The sequence below is a fragment of the Ambystoma mexicanum genome, chromosome 5q, assembly GCF_040938575.1.
Source record: "Ambystoma mexicanum isolate Mex_15411 chromosome 5q, UKY_AmexF1_1, whole genome shotgun sequence".
Lineage (NCBI taxonomy): Eukaryota > Metazoa > Chordata > Amphibia > Caudata > Ambystomatidae > Ambystoma > Ambystoma mexicanum.
The window spans coordinates 852933323-852961114 of NC_090933.1; the positions used below are offsets into that span (position 1 = coordinate 852933323).

The 27792-nt window shown below is 47.9% G+C and overlaps 1 protein-coding gene across 1 annotated transcript in view; it reads left to right on the forward strand.

The window, feature by feature from the left end:
• SLC26A7 (solute carrier family 26 member 7) overlaps positions 1-27792 on the forward strand; it is an 888192-nt gene that overhangs the window by 273918 nt on the left and 586482 nt on the right. The window contains exon 3 of the mRNA XM_069622129.1: positions 4429-4601. Within this exon, the coding sequence (XP_069478230.1) occupies positions 4429-4601 (173 nt within the window). The remainder of the gene's footprint in view (positions 1-4428; positions 4602-27792) is intronic.

A 27792-nucleotide genomic window follows, 5' to 3' on the forward strand; every position in this document is an offset into this window, starting at 1 on the left:
GCAATTCGCGTACCCTAGGAGGCAAACCGCCCTTTGCGCCCATCCAGCTAGGGCCTCTGGGTCCACCTCTTTGCCTGTGTCTCTCGCCCTTTCTGCCAAGTCCATGATCTTCGTGAGAGGACCGGCTAAGTCCAGGACCTTCTCCGGGCAACTCTTCCATGACCTATCTATCCCTTTACGGGGGTCCTTATTGGACTTTGAGACAAAGGTGAGCATCTTCGGGTCCAATTCGGGGGCTTCCGCTACCTTCCCCAGCAAGTCTGGTCGGGGGCATTCTACTCGGAAACGCTGTCGCACCTCCTTATCCAACACTTCCCTCAGCCTTGCTGCCATATATTGAGCCACTCTTGGTGAGGCCCGTCAGTCGGAAGACCTCGGATTCCTAATGGTGTCCGGGTCGAACATATCATCCTGCTCCTCTTCGAGGTGCTTTTCTTTGCAGGCTTTCTTACCCCCGCTGGGCTTCGCCCATTCTTCCTCGACTGGCTTCTCCGGCTCTTGAGGGGTCAAGTCCCCTTCCTCTGGCTCTTCTTCCGAGCCTGGGTCATCATCTCCTTCATCTTCTTCCCCAGGAGAGGGGGTCATGAGGTCCGGCTCGGCCTGACGCTGCAAATATGCTTTCTTAAGCTTCGCAAAGGCGGCAGCGACCTCTGGGGCCTTATCATCCGCCCCACCTGAAGGGCCCTGGGGGTCTGCAGAGGCATTTCTCTTGCGGGCCTGAATACTACCCTTAGACCCTGCTCCAAAAGGTTCAATGGGCAAGCTGCGAGTCTTCTTGGTGCTTTCTTTAGGCTGGTGAAGCATTGCTTCTAGAGTCTCTAGCCTTTCTTGTAGGGGCCTCACCCCTTGAGCCACAGCATCTACTAGGGAATTCCCTAGCACCTCCTTGAAACTTGAAGCCAAGTCTAGGGACTGCTCCTCCTCACTCCATTCGAATTCCGACATGATAGGGGTGCTGCGTGCCTTGTTACCTGAATATAGGTGTATCTTGCTGCCCACTTCCTAGTAGATGCTTCTCTTACAAATTCTTTTTTTTGTATTTCTTTTTTGTATGCTTTCTTGTGGCTGCACCAGACTCTTAATATATTGTGCCTGTGGTGGCTTGTGATTCTCTGGTGTATTTTGGAGGCAGTAGCCTTGTGCGTGGGTGCCAGCTGGCACGCTGCTGTTCTTTTCTTCTTTTTTTTTTTTTTAATTTATTTTTTATATGTTGCGAGATGCTCTCGCTTGCTGCCTCTTCCCTCTGAGGCTGTGCTAACCCTCGCTCAGTGAGTGCTTTCGAGCGCGCGAGGGGAAATAGGCAATTTAAATACAATGCAGCTCCGTACGAGCTCTCTCACTCCTCTGCCTCGGGCCGCGTCACGTCATGAATGCGACGCGGCGCAGGCACCCGTAAGCTCCGCCCCCACGAGGGTGGGGGCCGGATTCTTCCATAACAGCCCTCAGCGAGGGCACGCTGTGATCGGCGCCCAGCCCCGCCTCCACAAAGGAGGGGCTCGTTGCAGCGGGTCCGCTCATCCGCTGGGGGGGGTGCGGGGGGGCCGTGGGAGCTCCGCAGCCAGGTGCGCACCCCTGACGTGCCGGGAATACAGCACAGGGCTCTGGCGGCCGCTGGAGCTCCCGCTGGTTGATGAGCCGGCTAATTCGTCCGCGACAACTCGGCTCGCCAATGCGGTGGACGCCGCTCCTTCCCCGGACTGGAGTCCTGTAAGCACTCTCTTCCTATGTCTAATACGCTTCACACGCCGCAAACACTATCAATAAGCACTTGAAACGTTGTATAAACTTGCTGCAAAGGCATTCTAATCTCCAACATATTTAAATCCTACGCAAATGCTATCAAAACACCATAATCTGGGAGGTAAAGAGAAAGTCACCTATCTGCTTGAAGAGCAGTAAAAGAAGAGGAGGAGCTCAGGAACAGGATGTGGTCATAGCTGAGCTGGAGGGAGAAGGACTACAGAGACTTTGGGGATTTGTAGTTTTAAAGTGAAAGCCATATGGACATATGGACATTTCTTGTTGATTGATATAGTTTGTTGAAACTGCTGAAGGGTAGTAAATAAAGAAGTTGAAGCATAATGCTCGCCTCCAGTCTTGTCATAGAATACCATGTTATGGTAATAGGGTTTGGTGCAATTAGTCTAGTGTCCCGTGTAATTTGGTATGTAGAAAGGTTTGCATTGCATGGAGGCTGTGTTGGTTGTTGTATGATGTGGATGGCGGCAACAGTTTCTCCCTTCTTTGGTCCCTCAATGACGGCCAACTGGATGTCCACTCTTTTGTATATGCATGCCAGGTATGTTATTTCTTGCTGGGGTAGTGGTTTCTTTAAATGATGTTTTCGGAAAGCCGATAAGGTACAGCCTTCTATTCTCAGGCGGATTACTTTTCATCCAAGGAGTTTGTTAATTTCCCATACGTGATGACAAATTCATCTACTTTGTAGTGGGGCAGTTGATGACACTGAAAGTGTAGCTTTCATAATCTGTTTGGTGGCACTATCAATTTTCTGTTGAGGTCTGCGATGGTCATGTCATATGATGTCCTTTCTTGTGCCGGGATCGGTTTGAGTATGGCCTTTACTTCTTTCCCTGCCAGATTGGTGAGAATGTCCAGTAGTGCTGGTGACTTGTCATCCTCCACTGTTTTGATGAAGTCGAAGAATTCTTCTAGCCACTCTTCCCATCTGGCCCCCCAACTTGTTGGGGTTGTAATAGAAATGGTTGAGGTCGTCTGAGGAAAGATGCTCTGGATGGTCTGGGCTGCTTGTTCCTCCTCCATGTTGTAGACCCTGTTTCTGTGAGGCACATGGGTTGAGCTGCAGTGATGTCAGGCTGTCGTCTGGTGATATTTCCAGTGTTTCAGTGAGGTTCTTGGCGCAACAAAGGGATAATCGTTGGTTGTGCTGTGGCTGTGGAGTACATAGTGAGGCTCTGGCAGGTTCTGAACTGCTTTCGGGAGACGGAGTGAGATGTCATGTTCTTGGCTGACTCAGGAGGGATGCTCTTTGGCAGCGTGTTCGATAGAATGGCATGGAGGAATGCTCTTTGGCAGCGTCACTGATGGACTGGCCCAGGATGTGTGACCTTGGGCATTGCCTCTGCTTGCTGGAGTGGCTCTGGAGGAATGCCCTTGGGCAGTGTCTCAGATGAGGTGGAGGGACCACTTCTAGGCCATGTAGCGGGTGTCTGGTGTGCTGTGTGCACTCCCAGGCTGTGGCGGTGTGCACATATGGCAACTGAGGTCCCTGCCTTGTAGAAGTGGAGGAGGTGAGAAAACGGTGTCTGGGGTAGATGGCATTGCTGTGGTGCCGCTCCATTCTCGCTCTCCCTTGGCTCTTTGGTGGGAGAGTGTCATGGATGTCGCTGCTGGCCTCTCTCTACGGCGGAGTGGCTTGTGCGGTTGGCACACACTCTGTGGGGGAGCAGCTGCTTGTTTCGAGCGGTGGTGGAGCCTTAACCCTTCATGCAGCAGTTGGCTCTGCTCGCCGGAATGGGTGGCTACAGTGCAGTGGTGTTACTTCCACCGGGTGCCTCCCCGGGGCTACACGAGTCCCTTGTTCTTCCGCTGGGTTGCTGGGAGGGTGTCGATGGCATGAACTAGGCGGTGGCAGGCCGTGACCACCTACCGTGTTGTAAGCAGTGTGTCAGCGGGATCGTTTCTTCCTCCAAGTCGCTAGTTATTACGACCCGTTCTGGGGCGGCGGGTGGGGGGGGGAAATTGACTGGGGGATGTTAGGACTTGAAATGGACTGGGGGATGTCGAGATAAATAGTTCCTCCAAACCTCGTTCCACCCTTCTTCCTGTCCCCCACACGTGCCTTCCTCCTTCTCTCTTTAAGGTACCAGTCCTTGATTCCGGTACACAACAGTGATTCGGAGGGAAGCAGCTCCTAGCAAAAACACCTTTCTGGAAAGGAAAATACTATTAGGCAAGAAAATAAAGCGTTTTATGAAATCTCTTCAAAGAAAGAAAAGCCCCCAAAACGGAACAATTACCAAACTAAGCAATCTACCTTTATCATTATTTTCTTTAATATATGTATTTTTTAGTCACTCAGCATGATTTTGCAGGCACAAAAATAGCGAATTTTCAGATTGGGCAGATAGTATTTATGGAGCTGCGCTCATGCTAGTAGATTGTTCATTGATATATTCATTACCCTGACCAGCGTTCACATCTTAGTGCTTCGATCGTTTGTAGTTTAATTCTCCTCATCCAAATCGTGAATCATGAAAGTGCAGGAGAGGTTAATGATGGTTTTGCGATTCTGTAAAGCAGTGCCTGTCTTTATTTTGTGATGTGGCTGCGGGCCCTAACAGTAACCTCGATTGTGCTGCGAAATAACAGTTTCATATTGACAAAAACATTCCAAGAAATCGTGATCAGAGTGGCCTGCTGTCTTATCCTGTCTCCTTGTTTCAGGGACGTTTGCTCTCACGTCTTTGATATCAGCTGGCGCAGTTGAACGTCTTGTTCCCCCAAGCAACGCCAGCTCAACTCCTCACCCTGGCTCCAGTGTCCTGGGATTGTCTGAATTCGAGCTGCAAAGAATAGGAGTGGCTGCCGCCGTTTCTTTTTTGGGTGGAGTAATACAAGTAGGTGCTTACCGTAGTTGGCAAAGGACATCATTTGCTCACGTGCACACTGTTAAGGATCTACGTTTCAGCGTCCTATTCTAATCGTATCCGTTATTTTATTAATGATGAACAACAAATGTCAACAACCACAAACATCTTTGGCGGTCTTTGCCCGTAGTATTTTATTGCAGTACTTTGTTAGAGTGTTTTAAAATAATATTTTTTACAATATTTTTGCACGAAAGAGCCAGATTGGATTGGAAATGTTAATGACAGCAATGCTACTTTACAACACGCGCCGAATGTTCACGTGCGCATTATTTATTTGTATGAGCGCTTTCAGATCACTGTGTACTGCGCCTACCGAGGCTAGCATCTAAAAAGGCTAAAGACCACCAGGTGATAACTATCAGAGGGCCTGATCACGAGTTGGACGGTGGCCCTTAAATGCAGCGGTAACGCTAATACTGCTGAATTTAAGGGCTGGCCTGATCAATAGTTGGTCGCTAAATGGGCTGTGTTACCTCCAGCTTTTTGCTGGAGGTGAAAATCCCATTTAGCGCCCTGCTTTCGGCGTGATTACCGCTGGCAGTATTAGCGCGCGGTCATTGTGCTGAAAATGCCCCATTGGGTCCAATGGACACAATGGGGAATGGGGATTTTCCGTAATGCTGCGCTATTAGCGCCGGACCAGATGGCGTTAACGCAATTAACATTGGGCGGTATACCACCCAATATTTGATCAGGCCCAATGGGTATTAAGCCCTTTATAAATAACATATCATATCATATCCTGCACATGGAGGGTATTGAGGGGGTTGGGATGGCAGAGGCAGTAGCTGGGACCCAAGGCGAAGGTGGTAAGTACAACAGCCCATGTTGGCAGGACAACACCAATGATGAGGACGACGACACATTCTACCCCTCTGCCTGTTAAAGCCCTGGCCCACCACACAGCCCTCCACAACGGCCACTGCCCAGCATACATTCACTTGGCGCACACTTGCATGCCATTAAGGACAGGCAGTCAGTACTCTCGGGCATAGCAGGCCAGCAGCTCGACGAGATGCGCTTGATGCAGGAGTGCATGCAGGCGTCAAGCCGCAGGACTGCCAGGCCCCTTGGAAATGCCATGCCACCCTATTCTCCCTTGCTCAAAGGATGTGTGTGGGCAATGAGGTGGCCTCTGCCACAGCTGAGCCCATCAACCACAGCATGCACTTGACCCTGTAGCACATGCGGGCCAGGGATCTGGCCCACCATCCTTGCTAGAACTGTTCCTCGTATAGACAGCCTGAAGGACATGTCAGTATCATCCATGTTTCCATCAATGACTGGCAGCTTGGTTGTTGTGGGAAATGTGTTTTGGTTTTGGTTTTGCTGGTATTTGCAGAAAATCCAATCTCGTAATATTCCAGTGATACCATTGTGTCGGTATTACTGGCACAGTTTTCCAGCCCATCCGGTCTTTTTGCGGAAACCTGCGCCGGTAATACCGACACAATGGTATCACTTTGGATTTGACGGTAATACCGGCTGAAATCTGCTAGTGATACCTGCAAAATCAAAGCAGAGAACACCTCAGAGCAGCCAGTAAATGGACACTGAAATATTTGATATGGTTCAGGGGGCCAGAGAAACCTGTTAAGACCCAGTTAATAACACATTTTCTCTGTGTTTTAATGGCGATGGCACTGTGCTAGTTGGCACAAATGGCAACTGCAGCCACATGCTTTGCATCGCTGATCTGGCTTGAAGTACATCTGCGCTTCTTGATGTGTTTTGTTCTTGTGGACAGTTCTCTTACTGACAATTACCTCTAGCCTGGTGAGCTGTGTGCAGTCTCACTACACTTCATGCGCCTGTCCTGTCCCTGAGGAACATTTGATACTTGCCCAACCGATGCCGAAAGCCACATCTGTGCCCCCCCTTGCGTGCCCTGTGTCATTGTATATGGACAGACCAGTGACTTTCCTTGATTATGTAGAAGAGGAACCGTTGAGCTTAGATGACCATTCCTGAGCAGTATTGACTCTGCAGCTGGACTGAAATGGTCTTTTATTCTCTCTTGGCCCGTGGTGTTCAAGCTATCGCAAATGCGAAGTGGCTCTGGGTCCCCCGTTATGAACTCTTATTGTTTGTGAATTCATTTGAGTCAGCTTTTAGTGCAATCAAAGAAGAGCTGCGTGTCTTGAGGCTCGTAGCCCTGCAAAATAGGCACATCCTCGACCTCCTAATGGCTATGGAGCGGGGAGTGTGGCAAACATTTGTGAGTTTGTGTTGTACATTTGTACCTCCCAATGATTCAGAGAATAGACCCTTAATACAGCCAATTGTCGCGTTGCACAAGTTTAGGGTAGTTATGGAGAATGAAGCAGGAATTACAAATGATCCTTGGTTGGACTCTTTATTTATTTATTATTCTTGGGTACCATCTTGGATGAGCTTAGATGTCAAGATCTTTATGCCAATGTTTGTCTTTTTTCTTATTATACTTTGTTCCTGTCAACTGCTCTTACAATGCTGTTCTGCCCATGTACCGAAAACAGCTGCCGTGATGACTGTGACCCTGTCCAAGGCTAGAACCACTACCCTTTCATATCGCATAGGTACTGGAAAGATTGGAGGGGGGTATCTGTACTCCTGCCGCCATATGGCAGTGTAGAAGCACAGAGCACCCGAGCCAAGGTTCTCTATTGTGGTAGCAATGGACGCGCAACCAATGCTTAAGCTCTCAGGAGGTGATGCAGGATGGTTCTTAAGTACAGTGTAGTCCCCACACCCCCAAAAAGGAATGTTCACACACTGTCATATGGTAACACAGTTCTTTATACAAAAGTAAGGTTCAAGATATATACATCAATTAATAAAACACTTTGTACTCTGGCAATTCTAATATGGCAAATATATACAATGTCTATGTGGTACCACACTTAACTTCAGATTCCTTTAAAATGCATCAACTGCTGATAGTTATAAAGTAGCATACAAATCATGCAGTAAGGTGTATCAACATAAATCATAGGAAGGAAGGCAAGTTAAGTTAAACAATGGCAGAATACTTCTCTTGCTTCTAAGACACAATTCTGATTGAGGATCCCCCCCCCCACCTGGGCTACCTGTAATAAAAAATATTAGCAAGCCCAGTCCATTTATGTTCAAATAGTCCTGGTTAAAATGTTCAACCACCCCAAAGTACCTGAGATAGAAGAGTTTCGACAGTGGACTCACTTTAAAGCAGGAGCCATAGGGCGTCGAGATTCCTCTAAGAAATGTGAACCCTTGCATCGAGACTGTAGCGGTGCTCTTTGTGCTCTTTACTGATCAGTCATGGAAGTCCCGTGAAGATGAGGCGTGCGGTCCACCTCGATGCAAAGGGTTTGGTGTCGCAAAGAAGACTCTGTGCTGAACATGGACCCTGCAGCAGGCGGCATGATAGATTTGGCGATCGGGACTAGACCACTGGCTGGATTTCGGATCTTCACTTGTCTGCGTCTTTGTGGACTTTGGGTTGCGGGAAACCCACCAGCGGACATCCTCAGTCGTCAACGACCTCTACTTTCTCTGGCGGGACAAAGCGGTCGCTGGTGATGGCAAGGGAGCCCTTCGTTCAATGTTCTTAGGCAAAGGTGGAGCGTTGCGGCTCCAGTCGTCCAGCAGCAAAGCGTCAAACTGTTCCCCCCCCCTTTCTGGGCAACAAGACTCAACTGGCTTCCAGTGGTTATAGGAATTCCTCCGAACCCTGGTCGACGGCAATGGACTTTGATGGCCTCGATGCCTGGGTGCTTTATTTCAAGATTCTCGGTGGACCCAATCTCCGGTTGACAGCCTTTCGGGACTGGCTTCCATGGTAAGTTGATGAAGATTGGCTTTTGCACAATGTTCCCTTGTGACTCGGGAAGAGGTTTCCTAGCCAGGTCCTTTCTCGGATCAGTCCTCAACAGACTCGACAGCTTTTAGATTTTGTCGAAGGAAAGCCGCAGCAAGTCTTCTTCTTCCAGCTGGGCTTCAAGGATAAGCAGCTTCAAGTTTCAACTTCAGCTTCTGAACAAATTGGGAAGTGAGAGGTCAGCGGATATACACATCTGTCCCTCATTCACTCTGCTGAGCCAAGCTCAGACAGCCAATCAGACGGAAGGGCATTCATGCAGGCAGCCAATCAGGCTCACAGGAATTCAGGCTGTTTACTTCCACCCAGACACCCATAACAAGAAATGTGGATTGGGGCAATCATCCAGCCTTTCAGCACACCACACTGCATTCATGTCAGTTTCAGGCAGGACTGTCTCATTCATTGTGTCACACACACAGAAACCAGACACCCATAACATAGAATGCATATTGGTCACACACTCTATTCACACAGGTCCCACCTCAAGGGCGTACCCACAACATACAGTCACTGGGAAGGCTCCAGCCAGTCTGGCCTGGACTTCCCATAATACCATATATGGTTCTTACACCCAACAGCCAGTCATGGGAAGGGACAGAGCCAGAGCTTCCCAGGACTTTGGGAAAACAAGGTAACGGGTAATCGAAACCAAGAGGCCCTAGGGGCCATCTTGTCTCTGAACAGGAATCCGATGATTCATATGGCAGGGCCTGGGTATCCCAAAATGGACGATACTCAGAGCACCTGTCAAATTCAGCATGGAGCTGCCACGAGCCCATACCCTGCTCTGTGGGCCACGCACAGGTGCCCTAAAACATCCACTAGGGGTACAGAGTTGTACCCCCACCCATGGGTGCCATAAGGGTAGCCCAAGGGTCTCTGTTCACCACAACCAAAAAGAGGAAGAGATGCACTGCCAGGAGTCCCATCTGGACTCATGTGCAGAAAACAGTACAGAAAACACATAAGGGAGTAAAGGCTAAGGACATGGAGGCCCTGTCCCTCCAATGCATTTCCAGCATCACAGGTACTCGGACTGAAGCTGTCTTGTGTCCTCCACCACATTGGGGTGATTGTGAGGGAATGAGTTTGATTTGTTCAGCAGAGGAGTATGCCCATAGTGAGAATGATGTGAGAGATGCTTGTAGGGTTTTATTTCCCCGAGAAGATGGTTTAAGAGAACAAGAAATTGGTTCATTAGTTAATTTATCAACTAAAGGGGAGAATGTTGGGGTGGTTAATAAAGGTCCCAGTGAGAGAGTGTTTTGTGTTGCACGCGTCCTATTGGTGACTGGGGGTATGGCTGTTTTATGCAATGTTGCGATTTAGCATGTATCTAATGTAGTTAATAAGGAAGGGATAAGTGTTACTTTTAGTGCTACTTTGTGTTTAAATTGATAAAGTTTTAGATTCACACGCGTGCGCAGCAAAATAATGTTAAATCAGATGCAATATAAATGCAGTTGAAGGTATGTGGTGTGCCATGTAGCTCCTAAAGTTAGGCAGAGAGGAGCTTCAAATGCGCACGCGAGATAGATTTGTAATGGAGAAACGACCGAGAAGACGCAGTAGTCTTGAAAATACATGCACAGACCTGCATACATGGGGTCTTTATGGGCATGTGTTTGGGGCACATGGGGCACATGGGGGACATGGTCAACAAAACAGATCTGTATGACGCAAGTCCTCTCACAGCTAGGAATTGTGCAGGCTGTTAGGCAGAATTATATGCAGTACCCGTTGGGAACACCACACACAATTAAGACTACAAGAGACAGTACAAAATCACCTTTGGTACACGCCTGTACTACACAGTAAAAGTGGTAGTGATGGCTAAGCAGCCAGACTTATCTCAAGAGCAAGTGAGCAGTATCACTAGTTACACAAAGGACAGCAATTACTATGATTCAAACAAACACTGACTCAAGGATTCTGAGTAAAAGAATACACATTTATTTACACATCAGTTGTATAACATCTCACTAAAGTAAAGCAGTTCATAAATTACACTCTTAATACACCACACCACTCCCAATAGGTTCCATACAAATTAAGCTCACAAATGAAGTGGGAGCAAAATGGCACTCCAGAAATTTAAAATGGAGGGAAAGGCAAAGTTAGGCAGAAATTGAACAGCACCAACAGGTCGGTAAGCAGGGCAATCTAGAAAGAGGAACTACAGTGATGGAATCAAATCAAAAAGGCTTAGGGCCAAAGTCAATAGGACAAAAGTCTTTTGCTCAGGATCACACAGCTCAGGGTAGTTTGCGGTTAAGTCTTTGCTAAGAGTTCCGGACGAAGTTGGTTGGCAGAAAAGTTAGTTTAAAGAGTAGAGAAGGACAAGCCCTCGGATTGGAGAAAGATTTCACACACTTTTACCGCGGCTGAACGAAACGAACAACCAGATTTGCACAGTACCTTTAAATGGAGAAGAAGCTGTAGCTGAGGCGCACGTTCCTGGCAGTTCCTGCAGGCTCACGGTTCCTGAAGCGACTGTCGGACTGACATGAAGTAGGAAGACTGGAGGGTCCTGCACAGCCCAGGGAAGAAACAAGCGGCAGAGCAAAGCAACAAATAAAAGGTGCGCTCCTTAAAACCCAAGCAGGGTCCGACCTTCCTGGCTATGCGGCCCACTGTAGCCCTGTACAGCGAATTCGACCAGAGGAGGGAGTCCTGGCTTCAGTTTGGTCCCACCAGCTCAGGGGACGAAGATTCCTGGAGGATCTTCTCTGTGATTGGAGTTCGAGGATTCGGACCTGCAGCAGGGCTTCACCGGGCGGTTCAGTCATGATAGGGGTCCTCTCTGTCAGCTCCTCATCAGTTCTTTTGTTCCAGTGGTGACTCTGCCTTTCCAGACCCAGAGACCTGCTTTTTATGCAGTTTTCCCCCATTCACACAGCCTGGCTGTCAATCGCACAGCAGGGTGGCTGTCCCGCCGGGACAGTCACCACAGCCAATCAGTCCAGAGTGCGACATGGGTCTCCAAGGAGACCCTATGCAGGGAGTCTTAAACCCCTCCCTCACATCCTGTCCCCCCCCAGACATACAAGCATCTAAGGAGGGCTTCTGCGTAGAAGTCCGCAAAAAGACGGTGAACAAAGGAAGCAAACCTGATTTGGTGCGCAGAGTAAAACACAAGAAAAACATTTTCAAAAAGAAATGGCGAATAAACCCAGCTGGAACCGAAATAAAACATATATGGTCTAGCGGGTTGAAGTTCGAGGCTACCAAGATAGCCTAAAACAATACCAAGATTATACCGCGGTAGGAACAATAGGGTAGTTATCACTGCCACCAGCCAAGTCTTGATGAAAAGGTAGCGAAACAACGCTCCAAGAGAAACAGACAAAAAGGGATAAGTATTAACCCTTTCCAGTACTCTGCCAGATAAGGTCTACTGGGTCTGTGGTTTTACAGAGACTAATAAAATTAATGGCAACTTTATACATTTTAGGAGACAGTAGTCAGTCCCAGAAAATGAAGTCTGAGTTGGGAAGTCTAAAAGACAACCCTGTGTCACTGCACTGAAGTAAAAAGATGATGCCTGCGGAGTAGGTGAGGCTCCACAGTCTATGAACACACAAATGTTAAACATACACAGCAAAACACATGCTAGAGTGTGAAAAAAGGCTCACTCTTACCAGGTGAAAAAAATAAATCCTAGAAATCCAGCAAAACTGCTGAGGGACTCAGTAGGTAAGGGAAATTAGCCATTCTGGTGAATTCTCCCAAACACAGGCCCAGAAGCCGGGGGTTGGGGGAGATAAACTCTGTGTGATTGGGAAAACTGGTTGAGCAAGGTTGAAGGTTGAGGGAAGGCAGTGGGAAGCTGCAACTTGGCACTATTGTGGAGAGGAGATGCAATCTTTTTAAGTACGTGGGAGCCTGTTATTCATTGTCTTGGGAAGTCCGGCCACCTGGTAGTTAGCTTGGGAACCGGCCACGAGAAGCAGGCGGCAGCTCGGAGCATGTACACAATCAAAACCCAGAACGTTGCAGTATCTTCAACTATAACAGGACCCTGGAACAGTGGAAACCACTCACCTGAACCTAAGAACCACAGAAACTCATTCATTCAGGAACTACAAAAGCTAAAGAACAAAGAACATTGTTTATGAACTGGTGATGGAAAAAACTTTATTTGTATTATGCAAAGAAAAGGAATGTCTTTATGAATTACACTAGTGCCTTGAAAGAGCCCAAGAAAGGGCTAAACACATGCACGTGCCTCGTAGCGGAGTTATGTTGGCACAAGTTCGATAAAAATGTACTTATGTAAAGACACTTTTAAGCAATTGAATAAAAACCTGTTGTATCTTATTCACTAAACACTGTGCATTTGAAAATTATTGCAGAATTGAATTATACAAATATGCCTACATAGAAAAACAATCCCTTTACTTAACGTAACAGACCGATGGGTGGATGTCGGTTTCTGTGTAGCCATGCAGCCACTGACCTCCACACAGCATGGATTAGTCAGAAATTGAATGAAACACTGAAAACTGGAAAGGGGGTAGATCGCACAGACTAATATTATTCACCAAACTCAAAATAATTGTGTCAATACTTGTTTCTCTTCTCACACCCTTCTTGGGGATTTGCATGCTTTGCCAACACTTGTATTTCATTCAGTTCACTCTGTGTTATTTGCCATCTGCACCACATTGCTTTTATTCCACTAAAAACATGCTCATTATTCTGTGGTATTTGCCACCTGCACCAAGTTGCTGGTATTCCACCAAAAACATGCTAATTATTTGCTTTGTCTCCGTTTGAGATTCAGAAATGCTTATTCATTCATATTTCCATGTTGCTTTAATTCTGTACCTATTCAATAATGCTTTCAGTTTGTTCGATATTATCTGTTTCACTCTTGAAAACCTTTTCAATGCAGTTTATCATTATAAGCACTCGCTTCAGTATTCCATAGTGCTTATGATGGTTCCCAAAACGTCCGGCATTCAAGAAAGGCTTATTGCACGTTTTCGGAGCGTCCCGGTATGAGTGTTTCCCATCTGCACTCACTGGTTTAAGGCAGCAGCTCCGTTCGGCCTCGTGCCTTTTCCGCTTCCACGGTCTCTGCTCCTCTCTCGCGGAGGTCAGGGAGAGTGCTGCTCACTCTCCCTCAGGTTTGTGACGAACGGAGTGCCTCAGTGCCTCACATCTCCTGCTTGCACGAAGGGTGCATAGGACTTCCCGACCTCCTCTAGTCCTGCCTTGGCCCCAGCGTTTCTGGTCCTTGCCTGACATGGCTTCTCACACTCGTGACTCCCACTCCTGTATCTCCAGTTCATCAGCTTCCAGCTCCACACTCCAGCCTGCTGTGCATCACCCTTCTTGATGAACAGCCTGCATTTTTATATTCGTTGGGCTTACTTAGTGACCAGATGTGGTGGTAATTTAGTCCAATTGCCTGGCCATAGATAAAGGGGCATGCCTGACCTTTGCAATACTCTACAGGCCTCCTGCTTGTCTCAGTACTAGAGAGGTGAAATTACTTGCTAGTGTTCACCACTCTTAGTTGCCTCTTCCTCGTCCCAGTACCATAGTGGGTTGAATGTTGGAAGATGTGGGGAGATGTTACAATAGCCCATAAAGGCCGGGGGAGGGTTGGCCTGGTCTTCATAAGGGAAAGGGGAAAACCATGTCTCACCTGTAGATACCCTCTTCCCAGTCCCCAAGGACCCTCCACCCGGTTAATCCTCCCTTTCTTCTCCACCCCGAGAGTCAGGATCCAAAAGCGATGGCCCTTATCCTGGGCACCTGAGTGAGAAGTGGATCCAAGGGGAGTAGGTGTGAGGATACTCTCAAGTTTCTCACAACACATCATTGATATTCATTCATTCATTTTTGTCACTTCCATAGTGCCTTTCACCATAATTATTGTCCTAACGTGCTGTTGGTTGAACGCCCTCTGAGGGACCAGAGTCCAAAACTTTGGGAGAATTGGGAGCTGCTTTGTGTGTGTGTGTGTGTGTGTGTGTGTGTGTATTTCAGCCATCAAAGGTATGTGAGGGTGGCCAAGATCCTGCTAGTAACCCATATCTGAATGGAGTATGTATGGGCACAGCTGAAGTATACTATGAACTAAAGGGGGAGGGTTGTGTTTAAGGAGATATTTGGGAAGTTACAGTTGGAATTTTTGTTGTTAAAAGTAGCTACCTTCTTATGGCAGAGGTGTTGTGTAATAGTGTTTGTGTTATATGTGAGTGCATGGTGTGTGGAGTGAGCCTGTGCCCTCCACTAAGTTGCAGGGTGCGGTGTGCGAGAGGAGAAATGGGTTAGCTAAACAGACAACAATGTCGTCCTCCCCGGTTCCATCTATTTATATGGATCAGTGCTACGTTTCACAGATGCTCTAAGTGCTAGATGAATGCATTATACTCAAACTCTGAGGATAATAGAGTGAGAAAAATGCCATCCTTAGTTTCTTCGATGGTGAAACAGGGTCCACAATGTATGATTACATTTGGTGGCATGGCCCACCCTCCTGTGCTTTGGAGTTACATGCAGTGCTAACCACTAGCAAGGGATCCGAAGTGCCTGATTTTCCTCCTCCCGGATGATCAGAGTGACTTTCCAAGGTGGATTTTAAGTGTGATGCATTGCCCATCCAACAAGCCCATATGAGTTCAATACCCAGCCCACTGTCAGGATTCTTTCCAAGTGCAATTTATTGTAGTGCCTTCATCAGTGTTGGAGGTGGCAGAGTAAGGCGGATGAAAAGGAGAGAAAAGGCTAGTAGCTGACAGAAGGACAGGATCAGGGAGTGTGCAGGTGGGCTGCTGGATGAAGCTTTCGTGTAAGGTGTAAAGAGTGCATGTGGGGGTAAAAAGCAGGGGGGTTCAGGAGGTCAGGGGGAACAGACAGTTTGTGAAAGCTTTCCTGGATACCAGGTGATCCTCTATGAGGCAACAGGCTAGGGGGAGAGAGTTCCAGAAAGTGGGTGCGACGGCGGAGAAAAAGGCGCCTCCTCATCTGGGGAACTTGAAAGGGGGACCACAGGGAGGATTCTGGTTGGGCGGTAGCATGTGAGCTTGTTTTGCAGGAATTATGTGCCTTTCTTGTGAATGGCACAGTGGGTAATGCACATGGCTTTGAAAGAGGCCCGTCGGCTCATGGGCAGCCAGTGAAGTGTCCTGAGTGCGGGGGGAGATGTGTTCTTTGGGGAGAGTGCGAGGAGGCGTCTTGCTCCAAAGTTTTGAATCCGTTGGAGCTTTCTGAGTTGAAATGTGAGCACACCTAGGTAGAGGGAGTTAGAGTAGTCTAGACACAAGAGGATAATGGCCATGATTGCAGAGATTTTATAGGGGTAGGAGAGGTAAGGAAAGATCCGCTTGAAGAAGCAGAGGTGGATCTAGAGACTGCATTGATGTGGCGGGAGAGGGTCCGGTTTGAGCTAAAAGTGCATCCTAGGTTTTTGACAGAGGTGGATGCAGTCGGTGCAGGTCCTAAGGAATGTGGCCAAGGGATAGGTTGGGGAAGTAGAGCTGTTTTGACGTAGATTAGGATTTCGTATTTTCCATGGTCGAAGAGCAGGTGGTTGTTCGTCAACCTGAGGTCAGTGTCTGAGAGGAAGGATACCATGTCTGGGAGGGGTGAGGAGGGGGAGTTGGGAATCTTGAGAATGATCTGAGTGTCATCAGCATAGTTGTAACAGGTGAGATTGTGTAAATGGATGAGCAAGGGGAGGGGTGAAAGGTAGAGGTTGAAGAGGAGGGGGAGAGGGAGGGTCCCTGAGGGACTCCGTGGGTGACTGGGCCAGGGGGCAGAGGAGAAAGAGGTTTTGGGAGGCATCAAAAATGAGGAGATCCATCTGAGGGCAGAGTCCCTTATGCCTAGGTCAAAGAGTCCCTTCATAATAATATAGTGGTTGATTGTGTCGAAGGGTGCTGAGAAGTCGAGGAGGATGAGAGCAGTGCAGCCCTAAGAGTCTGCTGTTCTTTTCAGGTCATCCCAGATGGAGACCAGGGATGATTCAGTTCTGTGGAGGGGTCTGAAGCCAGACTGGCCAGAGTCAAGAAGGCTGTGGGATTCGGCAATAGACTGAGCTCCGAGTATGCTGTGCAAGCTCATGATTTGGCTATGAAGCGATTGTTGAAGAAGGGGCATTAATTGAAGGTGAGGGAGGAGGTCAAGATGGGGCCTTTTTAGTAGTGCTTTCAAATTAGACGTTTCCAGCTGCTAGTTAGTGGTTGATTATAGAACTGGCGGGGTGCCTGCACAGGTGGGGGAGAGGATGTTTTTGAAGAGGGCTGTGGGCAGGGCTCTCCCAGGGAACCTGAGGGGCGGCTAGTGGAGAGGGGTCTGAAGCCAGACTGGATGGAGTCAAGAAGGCTGTGGGATTCGGCACAGAGACTGAGTTGGGAGTATGCCGTGCATCTAGTAATTTGGCTATGAACCAATTGTTGGAGATGGGGCGGTAATTGGAGGGGAGGAGGGGGTCGAGAGTGCTTTTTTAGTAGTGGTTTGACGTGAGAGGTTTTGTATGCTGGTGGGAAGATTCCAGCTGTTGGTGAGCGGTTGGTTGATTTATATATCTGGTGAGGGTGCCTGCACAGGTGGAGGAGACAATGTTTTTGAGGAGGGCCGGTGGGCAGGGGTCTCCCGCGGAAGCTGAGGGGTGGCTGTTGGAGAGAAGCCTTGAGATCTCAGGATGGGAGATGGCATAGAAGGAACTGAAGAGGGTGCATGTAGGGGTCTACGAGAGGGGGGCGGTCGGTGATGGGGCAGAAAGGGTGTCACAATGCCTGCCCCCAGACATCAGGAGCAGACCAGTCTGCCCAGAGTACTAGCACCCATGGGGACCTGTAAGGCCCCAAGTGGTTGCCTAACGGCTACCTGGACTCAGTCATAGCGCTGTTGGTGCCAGGCTCATATTGCCTTTTCAGGCAAGTCAAGTTATCAAGTGGTGAAACCATGTACAACCCACCTTGAGGCTGTTTGAAGGAACTACTTGATTTAAGGGACTATTTCATTGGGTGTGGTACTGGGACTACTTTACCTGGGAACTACTTCTGGGAGGCTATTTAAACCACGCCTGGAGAACAGAACACGCTTCGCGTTATTCTGCACTCCTGCAGCGTAACGCTCACCGTGCCTGCAGCTCCAGTCCAGTCTTCAGCCATGCCCGTCCTGTTCTTCATGATCCGAACCTGCAAGGGAAGAGGAGGGAACAGATTAGAACAATCATCTGGGAGTCTCCGCACCTGCAGGGAAAGAAACACCAGTTACCCGCGCTATACAAGAAAGCATTTTAAGAACAATCAGCATAGCGCCACGTGATACTCACTGATGCTCCGTTCGTCCACGCGATCCAGTGAGACACTCTAACGTGATCGCCGCCCTGAGCAGCCGTACTGCAAAATAAGAAAAGGACAACAGGTGAGCTGCGCTTCGCAAAAGACATTCGACCTCGCGCTGCAAGATACTTACCCGAAGCAGTATTCACTTGCGGTTTTGCTAATCACCATCACGATCTTGCTCCGGGGAATTGCCGCACCTGCAGAATAAAGAGAGGCAACTGATTAATCGCGCAAATGAACATTATCGCATGCTAAGACATTTTTTCTTCGCTTCGTGCAAATACTGAAACTTACCTTGGAATTTAACTTCGTTTCTCTCAGAGAAGCGATATCTGTCTTCGGCAATTCTGCAAGGGAAAAACTATAAAGAAATGGTATAGGAGTGGACAGTAAGACAACCAGAACTCTAAAGCAATGCATCCTATTTAGGATTGGCATAAGACTTACCTCTGAGTCGTTGTTGTCTGGAACTCTGCCATAAAATTACGGGATCAGTGAAGTTATCTGGACACCCAAGTCTCAACGCACCCCTGCATACAGACTCAGGATGGAGAGCCCATCATTCCTAACCATAAGGTGAGACACAGTAAAGAGACCACTAGGTGGTCACGGAAGTAGAAGCAGAAGTAAAACCTCCTCCTATCGGTAAGCTAACTTGCCATTTTTACTACTCTAGGAAAATCTTCCTACGTGCCAGATAGGCGAAACTAAGTGGCCAGGTACAGTCGCTCATCACTTCACTACGAGTCACGCTGGTGGAGGCCATTGCAGTCCAGCTTTGTTCGGCGCCCCTGTGGAATCCAGGTGAGCGTAACAAGGGGGTGATAGTTTAGCGTGGATGGCGATGTTCTTTTCAATGGCTATGTTGAAGTAGTGGTCAGAAAGGGTGTCCCAGAATACCTGGGAGACTGGGGAAGGAGAGGAGGAGCAGGGTGGGGGGGTCTTGAACTCGGAGATAACCTTGTGGAGTTATTTGCATGGGTTGTTTGCATTGGCGATGCAGTTGGTGTAGAAGGCATGTTTGGCTCTTCTAATTTTGAATCTGGAGGCTCTCGTCTGTCTACCCAGTGTGGCTTTGTTGTAGGCAGAGGCGTTGGACCACCTGTGTCTTTCCAGGTGATGGTTGATGGTTTTGATGGGAGCATTATCTACACCCTATCCCAGAAAACATTCTGGGGGTGGAAAAGAATGGGAAATCATCACGAGGGATATACACTTCCCATTGTAGATCCCAATTCAGCAGTCCCCCTCTACTCCCACAAAATTCTCAGAAGAAGAAGAGAACATCTAAAGATGAGACATGGTATCCCCCCCCCCCCCTTCCCTAACACTGACCTACCCTCCCTTCCCTCAGGTTTCATGGGCTACTTCCATTCCTGCTCTATTCTTCCCTGTAAGTACCCACCAAGTACTGAGAAGAGGAAGAAGCAACTAGGAGTAATGCACACTTCCTATTTCAAACACCACTCTAGTACTGAGACGAAGAAGATGGGTATGATGGCATCCAGTACTGAAGGTCAGGCATGTCCCATTAATAGGGTTCATTATGATCAGTCAAGACAAGCCAACGACTCACACCTGGGGCCCGTAATAGGGCTTAAGCGTAAGAGGGGAGGAAACCGAAGCAGGAGAGGGAGAACTGCTTTTTTGGGAAGAGACCCAGTAGTCTGTATGCCGGCATCGATCCTGGAGGACTTAAAGCTGGTGGGTGAAGGTCCGGGAGCCTTCGAAACTAGAAGGCAGGCAGCTGGGGCTGCCAAGAGGAAGATGGAGAGGGAGAGGGAGACCCAAAGGCAGCTGGAGCTGGAAAGGGAGACGCAGTCTGCATCTATTGTGAAGCAAGAAGCTGAGAAAGGATGTCAGGACGTGCCCAACGAACGTTGTGGTCTGCATACCCGCTACGGAGAAGGTGAGCAGGAGCAACAGGAGCTGCAGCTTCGGGCGACATGAAGAGCCGGTGAATATTAGAGGACACGGGAAGAACGGATCGCTCCCAAGGGACCGCAGGAAAGTAACGGTTCAAGTGAATGTGAACTATATTGAATAATGAACTGAATTGAAACTGCTAATTGAGTATATTGAACACCAAACTGAATGGAAAGTACTATTTGAATAAGATCACATCATCAGAGTGGGACATGAAGTCAAAACACTGGGCTTCTACTTGGATTCCAACTTCTCCTTTAATAGACAAGTGAACTCACTAGCCTCCTCCACGGCTTACATGTGCAAATTGATCCGCACAGCCAAACCCTTCCTATCCGTCACCAGCTGCCTAACCTTGGCCAGAGCCCTCATACTATCCCGCTTAGACTACTGTAACGCACTTTATCTTGGATCCTCCAAAGCCATTACTAGCAAGCTTCAAACCCTCCAGAATAATGCACTTAGAGCAGCTTTGGGCATCTCCAGAAGAGACCACATAACAGTATACAGCCAGCAGAACAATTGGACCCCCATTAAAGACAAAATCTCCCTTAAAACTGCCACACTCACCCACAAGTCCCTTAATAACGCGGCCCCCATCTACTTGACAGACAGATTTCACAGAGTGACATCCTCGAGACCGACAAGGTTAGCATATAGAGACTGCCTCTCCTTCCCTAACTACAAACGCTCTACCATAGGAGGCAACAGTTTTCCAGTGAAAGCGGCGAAACTGTGGAACTCCCTACCACCCACTCTTAGAATGGACTTACCCTACCAAAACTTCCGCTCCAAGTTGATGTCTTGGCTGAAGACAGCCGCCATCTAAACATACTGAACCAGGACGCCTCTCCCTCCTTTCATCCGATTATGCAATTGTTAACTGTATATATGTATATACTGTGTGCTCTCCTACATTATTACTGCGTATATGCCATGTATATATTTTACTGTCTGTAACTAAGCTTCGCAAATTCTTGTATCTGCTGCGCCCTGTTACCCTCGGGTATTCCGGCGCATAACAAAAATAAACCTAAACCTAACCTAACAGCATATTGAATACTGAACAAACATTTTGAGTTAAACAGACATATTGAGTGTCAGACTGTAATGAAAGCAGCACTGTGGGCAAAATGAAAGCATATGGAAAATTGAACCAGTACTTAAGGATTCTAACAAACTGTGTGAGAGAGAACCCTAAGTCTATGGTAAAACAAAAGACTGATGCAGGCGTGTTACATTAACAGAAGGGTGTTACATTAACCAAAGAGAATACAAGTGTGAGAAGTCGGAAGCCTGCGGCAGAAGAGCCTGAAACGGGGCAAAGCAATGCTAAGGGAACTCATAGTTGCACGACCTGTGATGGCTGGCCTGCGTGGTCTGACAACTGCACCTAGACCAGGGAGTTCCCGACTTTGAAGATCACAAATATGACAAATCAAGTCAAGGAGAAGCCAGGGATTGCTGGTTGCGTGAAGTGTAAAGGGTGGACCATGTGGTCTGACAACTGGGCCTAGACCAGAGAGCCCTGAATGATGACAATGAAAGGACATTGGAAATGAGCCACAAAAAACTGGTAAACAATTGGTAAAGCAAGCCAGAAATTGGCTCAAGTGGACCCTGAGAGTTGGAATAATAAAGCATCACCTTCTTGGGAAGGGAACCTCAAGACCTCCTTTTTGTGTGAACTTTACAGTATTGACCTTGGGGAAGGGAACCTCAAGATCTGGCGGGACATTGTTGAGACAATCTGCTATTGGAGCTGTATTGAACTTGGCCCGGGAACCCAAGAAGAACTTTGATCTAAGAACAGCCTGGACTTTACTTTTGAACCCTATTTTGTTGGTTAAGAAGAATCCCACACTACGTTATTTCTAGATGTGAGGGAAAACATAGGTTTAGGACACAGACTTTTGATTTGGACTTATGGACACAGACTTCCCTTAGTTTTCTTTAGGCAGGATAAATCCCTTCCTTAGTTATGGGGCAAGTTAGGCACACCATCCTGATATTGAAATAAAACATTCTTTGAAACTTGAATTCTTTTGTCTTTGTCAATCATGAGCGGTAGGTGGTATGGGAGGTGGGAGGCAGGGGCAGACCAGGAAGCTAGCGGAGAGGGGAGCCGGGAAGTGCGGAGATGGCACGCAAAGCACCAAAAATTAAACAATTTAAATCAAAATCAGACCAAAGAAATGGGGGTCGCAAGTGCAAGCAGTACAATACTCACCACTGAGCACGCAGATGGAAAGTGCGCTCGGGGAGTGAACAAGCGGCTAGACCCTTGCTGATGTTTTGCTGGGATGTGGTGCAGGAGAGATCAATGGAGAGAAGTGAAAACCACAGCAACCTTCATCCATCAGCAACTTAAGGCACATGCCACCCAATTCACAGAGATTTCACTAGCTCTTAGAATTATGTGTGATAAAGTGTTTTGTCACCACTTATCAATTTTCAGTATAGTATAGTAGCACACATCGCTGTTTTAGTAAACCAAAAATGCTGTGGAGCCCAATTTCAGCTAAGATATGTTCAACTGGGACATTTGGAGATTGATTTAAGGCACACCCCTTCTAATGTTTTCAATTTGTCCATGTGATTAACACCCAAAAACACTGACCAATATTGTAACTGTGGCCATGTTTTTCCTTTGTATACTTGTAAGATGGAATGTAAGGAATACCTACCCTGTTCTCGACAAACCATAGGGTGGGACCTAGTTCTTAAATTCTCATCTCAACTTTGTCGTTCTGGGGTGCGCAGGTCAATTTAATGTTTATAGTGATGCCCAGATAGTCATATGCAGTGACAATTTCAAGCCGATTAGCCTCCAGCTGCCACCTTTGGCCTTTCAGATTGCTGTTGGAATTGAACTTTAACATTTTAGTTTTGTTGGTGTTAATGATTAGTCCATTGTTTTTGGCAAATATAGTAAGTTTATCAGGTCGAAGTTGGAGGCCTTTGGCAGTGCAATAAAACAACACGAGGTCAGCCGCGTAACGGAGAAACTGATGCTGATTCAGACCACGCCTGGGTGGAGAAGTAAGCATATGAGGAAGACCAGCAAGGTATAAGTTAAACAAAGTAGGGGCAAGTAGACACTCTTGCTTTAGGCCTTCATGTGTGTGTATGGTATCAGTAACTTCACCAGATGCAGATATCCTTACTTTTACTTTGGTGTTACTATGTAGTAGCATTAATATTCTTAGCTGGGTATGCCCAAGTTATATACCTTGTGCCATAGTACCTCACGCTGAAATGTATTGAAGGCAGCGCTAAAATCTATAAACGCCACTTATACAGTTTGTCTCAAAACCAGCCAAGGGTATTCAATGGTAGATACCAGCGCTAACAGATTCGAGTAGGTGCCGGTATCTTTACAAAATCCAGTTTGATTCATATTGAGTATATTATTTTCACAGGCCCAATAATTCTGTTCTTCTTTGTAAGATATTTTGGAGGGAGGGGACGTTCCAACATCGCTAAAATGTTATCATTTTGGGGGTTGTGATGTGATTAGTTATTTCTCTTACTACATTAACTCCTAAATCCTCTCCTCCACAACCCTGATTACACAACTCATCCGCACCCTGAAAACTACACTGAGGAAAAAGCTTTGCACCTGGCAATGGTCAAGGCACTCCTCTGATCTCAAACTCGATCTCACTGCTCTTAAAAACTGCTTGACTCTGCCAAACGTGACTTCTATCTCTCGCTCATTTTGTTGCGATCCTCCCAACCTAATTGCCTCCAAAAATCTCTCAACTCAATTCACTCACCTCCTAAACCCACCTCCATCTCCTCTACTCTTTCTGCAAATGATATTGTCCACTTTGTGCCTACAATACCTATAAATCACAATACCCCACTAATTATCTTCTATCCCCTCCTCATGCTCACTTTTCTCCACCACTCCTAACCTCTTCTCCCGCTACTATGTCTTCCTTTGCTACCAATGACCCTGATGAGATTATTGCCCTACTCCTCAAATCTAACGCTTCCTGTGCCCCCGCTTACCGACTGTAACCGCATATTGTGAAGCACACAGCTCCTAGTGTTGCTCCACATCTTAGTTCCCTTTTCAACTCCTTTCTTGACAATGACACAATCCCTCATCCTATAAGACAGCTACTGTCATCCTTCACCTTAAGAAACCTGGTTGAATTGAATTGATATTTTATTTATATCCCACTCGTACACAAGTGTTTCAGAGCATGACAAGGCAAGAGTGTGGAACAGGGGAGAACAAAACAATGATCTTACTAGGCCCAGTGACATTGAGAACGAACAAGTGCATGGGAAAGGGAAACGGGTAAAAGTGCATGGAAGGGGGGAGAAGTGGAAAGTGCGGAGCAGAGGAAAAACAGATAAAAAATAAATAAAATAAATAAATAATAAAGGCAATAAACAGTGGTAGTGCAACCAGCAAATGGCAAGAGCTGGGTTTAGCGGACAGGTTATTTCTGATAAGTGCAGAAGAAAAGAAAAGGGGTGGGGGACTGTATGGGTACAGATACAGACCCCAGTGCAAGGGGAGGCCCAGAGGCAGTGCAGGAGGGTGGCAAGGTGAGCAGGTACTTGGGTCAGGAGGACAGAGGGTCGTCAGGTGCACAGTGCCGAGAGAGAAACAGATCAGAAAGGGGGCAAAGGCAGAAGCAAAGAGGAAGGTCTTGAGGTGCTTCAATAACCGGAGATGGTGCTCCTCAAGTTTCAGAGTGGCAGAGGGGCTGTTCCAAAGGGAGGCCCCAGCCAAAGACAGAGATCTACCCCCAGCTCATTTCTTTGAACAAATGACTGACCCTGAGGGAGTGAGAGGTAGAGGAGCGAAGAGCTCCAGAGGGGAGCTATTTACAGAGGGATAATTGAAGGTATTTTGGACCCAGCCCCCAGAAAGCCTTGTGGACAATGAAGAGGTTTTTAAATGTAATCCTTGCATCCACCGGGAGCAAATGAAGAGATTTCAGAGCTGGAGAGATACGACCACAGGGCTTGAGGCCAAGGACAAGTCTTGCAGTCCTGTTCTGGATTAGTTGTAAAGGGCGGAGAGTAGAGAGAGGTAGATTTAGAAAGAGTCTGTTACAATAGTCCAACCTTGAGAGAACCAGAGCTTGGGAGACGGTGAGCTTCTGGGGGAAGGAGAGGAAAGGCAGAGTACCTCTGAGGAGGTGCAGTAGAAGTTTGACTTTTTAGAGACATCAGAGATGTGGGCGGTGTAACGCTCACCTGATTCCCGTAGATGCGCCGGTCTTGACTGGGCGTATACCGTATCTTCAAAGGTGATGTGTAACACACGGCTGGCTCTTTGGGCTGGACCTCTGTGCACTGTATGTCTGACTCGAAGGGTAAGATGTCTGCAGATAGAAAATATGGGATTAATGAACTGGGTTATTGAATGTCTCTCTCTTCTTCCCTTTCTCTTCTCCTGTAGAACCCCAAAGGTTAACGCTCTCACCTTAGGTAAGTGAACGCCGAGCTCTCCATCTGCCTCGGGGCAGGGTGCTGTAACCAGTTTCTTCACTGGATAAGGGGAGCAGGCCTCTTGACTTCAGAGGACTGCTGTCCGTCGTTTACTGCACGAACGGTAAGTTTCGAGTAATTCTAATGTCTTTAAAAGTCTTTAGTAATGATGTCTCTTGTTTTGCAGGGTTCCGGCGATGGCGGATGACGGGCTGAAGTGAGTTGAAGATGGAGCCCGTGTGATGAATAGAAGCGCCTGGAAGCACGTAAGTAAGCGCTTGTTGCCTGCTTCACGATGCGCTCTAACTGTCTTTTTATTTTGCAGGTACAAGTTCGGAGCGGCTGCAGGGTGCCGGAATACCCACTGGGTTAGATGTGGAAAGGAGTAATGGCACGTGAGTATTAAAGTTCCCCAATGTCTTTAAACGCACCTTGTTTTGTCTTTCAGATGCCGGAATGCAGTGCGAAGACCTCCGGAGCGCACGAAGAGTAGGTAAGCCTTTGTCTTTCAGATGCCGGAATGCAGTGCGAAGACCTCCGGAGCGCACGAAGAGTAGGTAAGCCTTTGTCTTTCAGATGCCGGAATGCAGCGCGAGGCGTTGGTGACAGCCGATGGACCAGGTAAGTGAAGCGCTGTCACTGAAGACCGTAATGCTAACCTGTTCTTTCTTGTCTTTATAGGTGTTGCTGAAGCCTGGATTCAGGATGGTAAGCCTTTTTCCTTAGGCCCAGGATCAGATGCAGAAGACACGATGAGCGTTCTGCTGCAGAGGATGCAGAATAACGCAAAGCAAGATTCATCTATCGGGTGTGGTTTAAATAGCCTCCTGTAGTGCTTAAGTGTCTCCTTCCACAGCCACGCCTAGGTAAGAAAAGAGTTCCTGCTTTCCAGAAGAGTTCCAGTGTTCTGAACCTAGGGAGTGGCTCCTGCCCCACCCAACAGGAGAAGTAGTTCCAAACAGAAGAGGATCAGAGGCTCAACTGGCAGGCAAGTAAGCAGCATGGTCTGCTGCAGGTAAGTCCACCCAAGCATTATGAGCCCGGCGCTTCCAGCGCTGGGACTGGGCATATTTATGAGCCTGGTGCCACTGGCGCCAGGACTGGGTCCAAAAGGTCCCAATTGGGACTGGTTGGCACTCGGAACCTGGGTTATGGATCTGCTTCCAAGGGAGTTGGGAAAACCCTGACCTTTTGGAAGCAGAGATCATGACAGGCGGTGAAGGAAAGTGTGGAGTCAAAGATGACCCAGAGGTTCTTAGCCTCGCAGGTAGGGGTAAGAGGAGGGCCAAGGGAGGCCGGCCAGAGAGTGAGGGGAAAGGATGATGAAGGTGTACCGATGAGGAGGAGCTCAGTCTTGTTGGCATTTAGACAAAGATCATTGGCGGCACACCAATCTTGAATGGCATTTAGGCAATCGGAGATGAGAGGAGAGGAGGTGGCCGAGGGCAGGCTGAAAATGAGTTGTGTTGTCAGCGTAGCACTGGATATTTGAGCAGAACATGGCAATGCAGTGGGCTAGAGTGACCAGGTATTGATTGAACAGCTACGGTAAGAGGTTAGACCCCTGGGGAACACCACAGGTAGAGAGGGAGATACATGATAGGAAGGACCAAAGTTGGACCTGGGAGGGTCGATCAGAGAGGAAAGAGGTCAGCCAGGCCAGAACCTGATCGGTGATACCCAGGTTGTCAGAGACTGTTGAGCAGGGTGGTATGGTTGACTGTGTCGAAGGCAGACGAGAGATCGAGTATGATGAGGACAGAGGGAATGTTAGAGTCATGGTTGGAGAACAGCTCTTCACAGATGATCAGGAGAGTAGTTTCTGTGCTTCTGGCAGCTCTGAATCCAGACTGGTGGTCACGGAGAGAGCCAACCAAATCGGAATGAAGGTTAAGCTGAGAGATGGCCAGCTTTTCCAAAACGTTACCCAAAAAGGGAGAAATGGAAAGTGGGCAATAGTTAGCCGGACAAGAAGGATGAGCTGTGTGTTTCTTGTGAAGAGGATGCACAAAGGAGTGCTTCAGAGGGGAGGGGAAGGATCCTGAGTCAAAGGAGAAGTTGCAAAAATCATCAAGGGCTGGAGCAAGGGTATCAATGTGGTCCTTGATGTTGTAGAAGAATAGGGATGAACCTGTTTTGATGAGGCTTTCCTAAATCAGGCTTGTCTAGCAACCTCATCAGGGGAGAAAAGAGGAAAGGATGAGAAAGAGGGTGGGGTGTGGCTGAAGAAGGGTCAGCAAGCACAGACAGAGAGGGGAAAGCCGAGAGGGGAGAGGAGGGAGAGGGGAGGATAGGGTGGACAGGATGTCATGGGTTTTTGAGATAAAGTGAGAGGCAAGGGCATTGGAAAGAGCCTGGGAGGCAAGCGGAGGGGTAGAGACTGCAGCAGGGTTGGCCAGCTTCTTGAAGATTGAGTTTGGCTGAGTTGTTAGATGCTACAGTGACACGGGCTTGAATGTGGAGTCTCTTCTTGGTGAGGACAGAGAGTCGGTATTGCCTTTGGAGCAGGCCACTGGCCAGCTTGTCAGAGGATGAACAAGATGCCCTCCATTTCCTCTCAGCCGCCCTACATTTACGTTTAAGTGTAGTTAGGTCAGAGTCATACCAGGAATTGCACTTGGCTTTG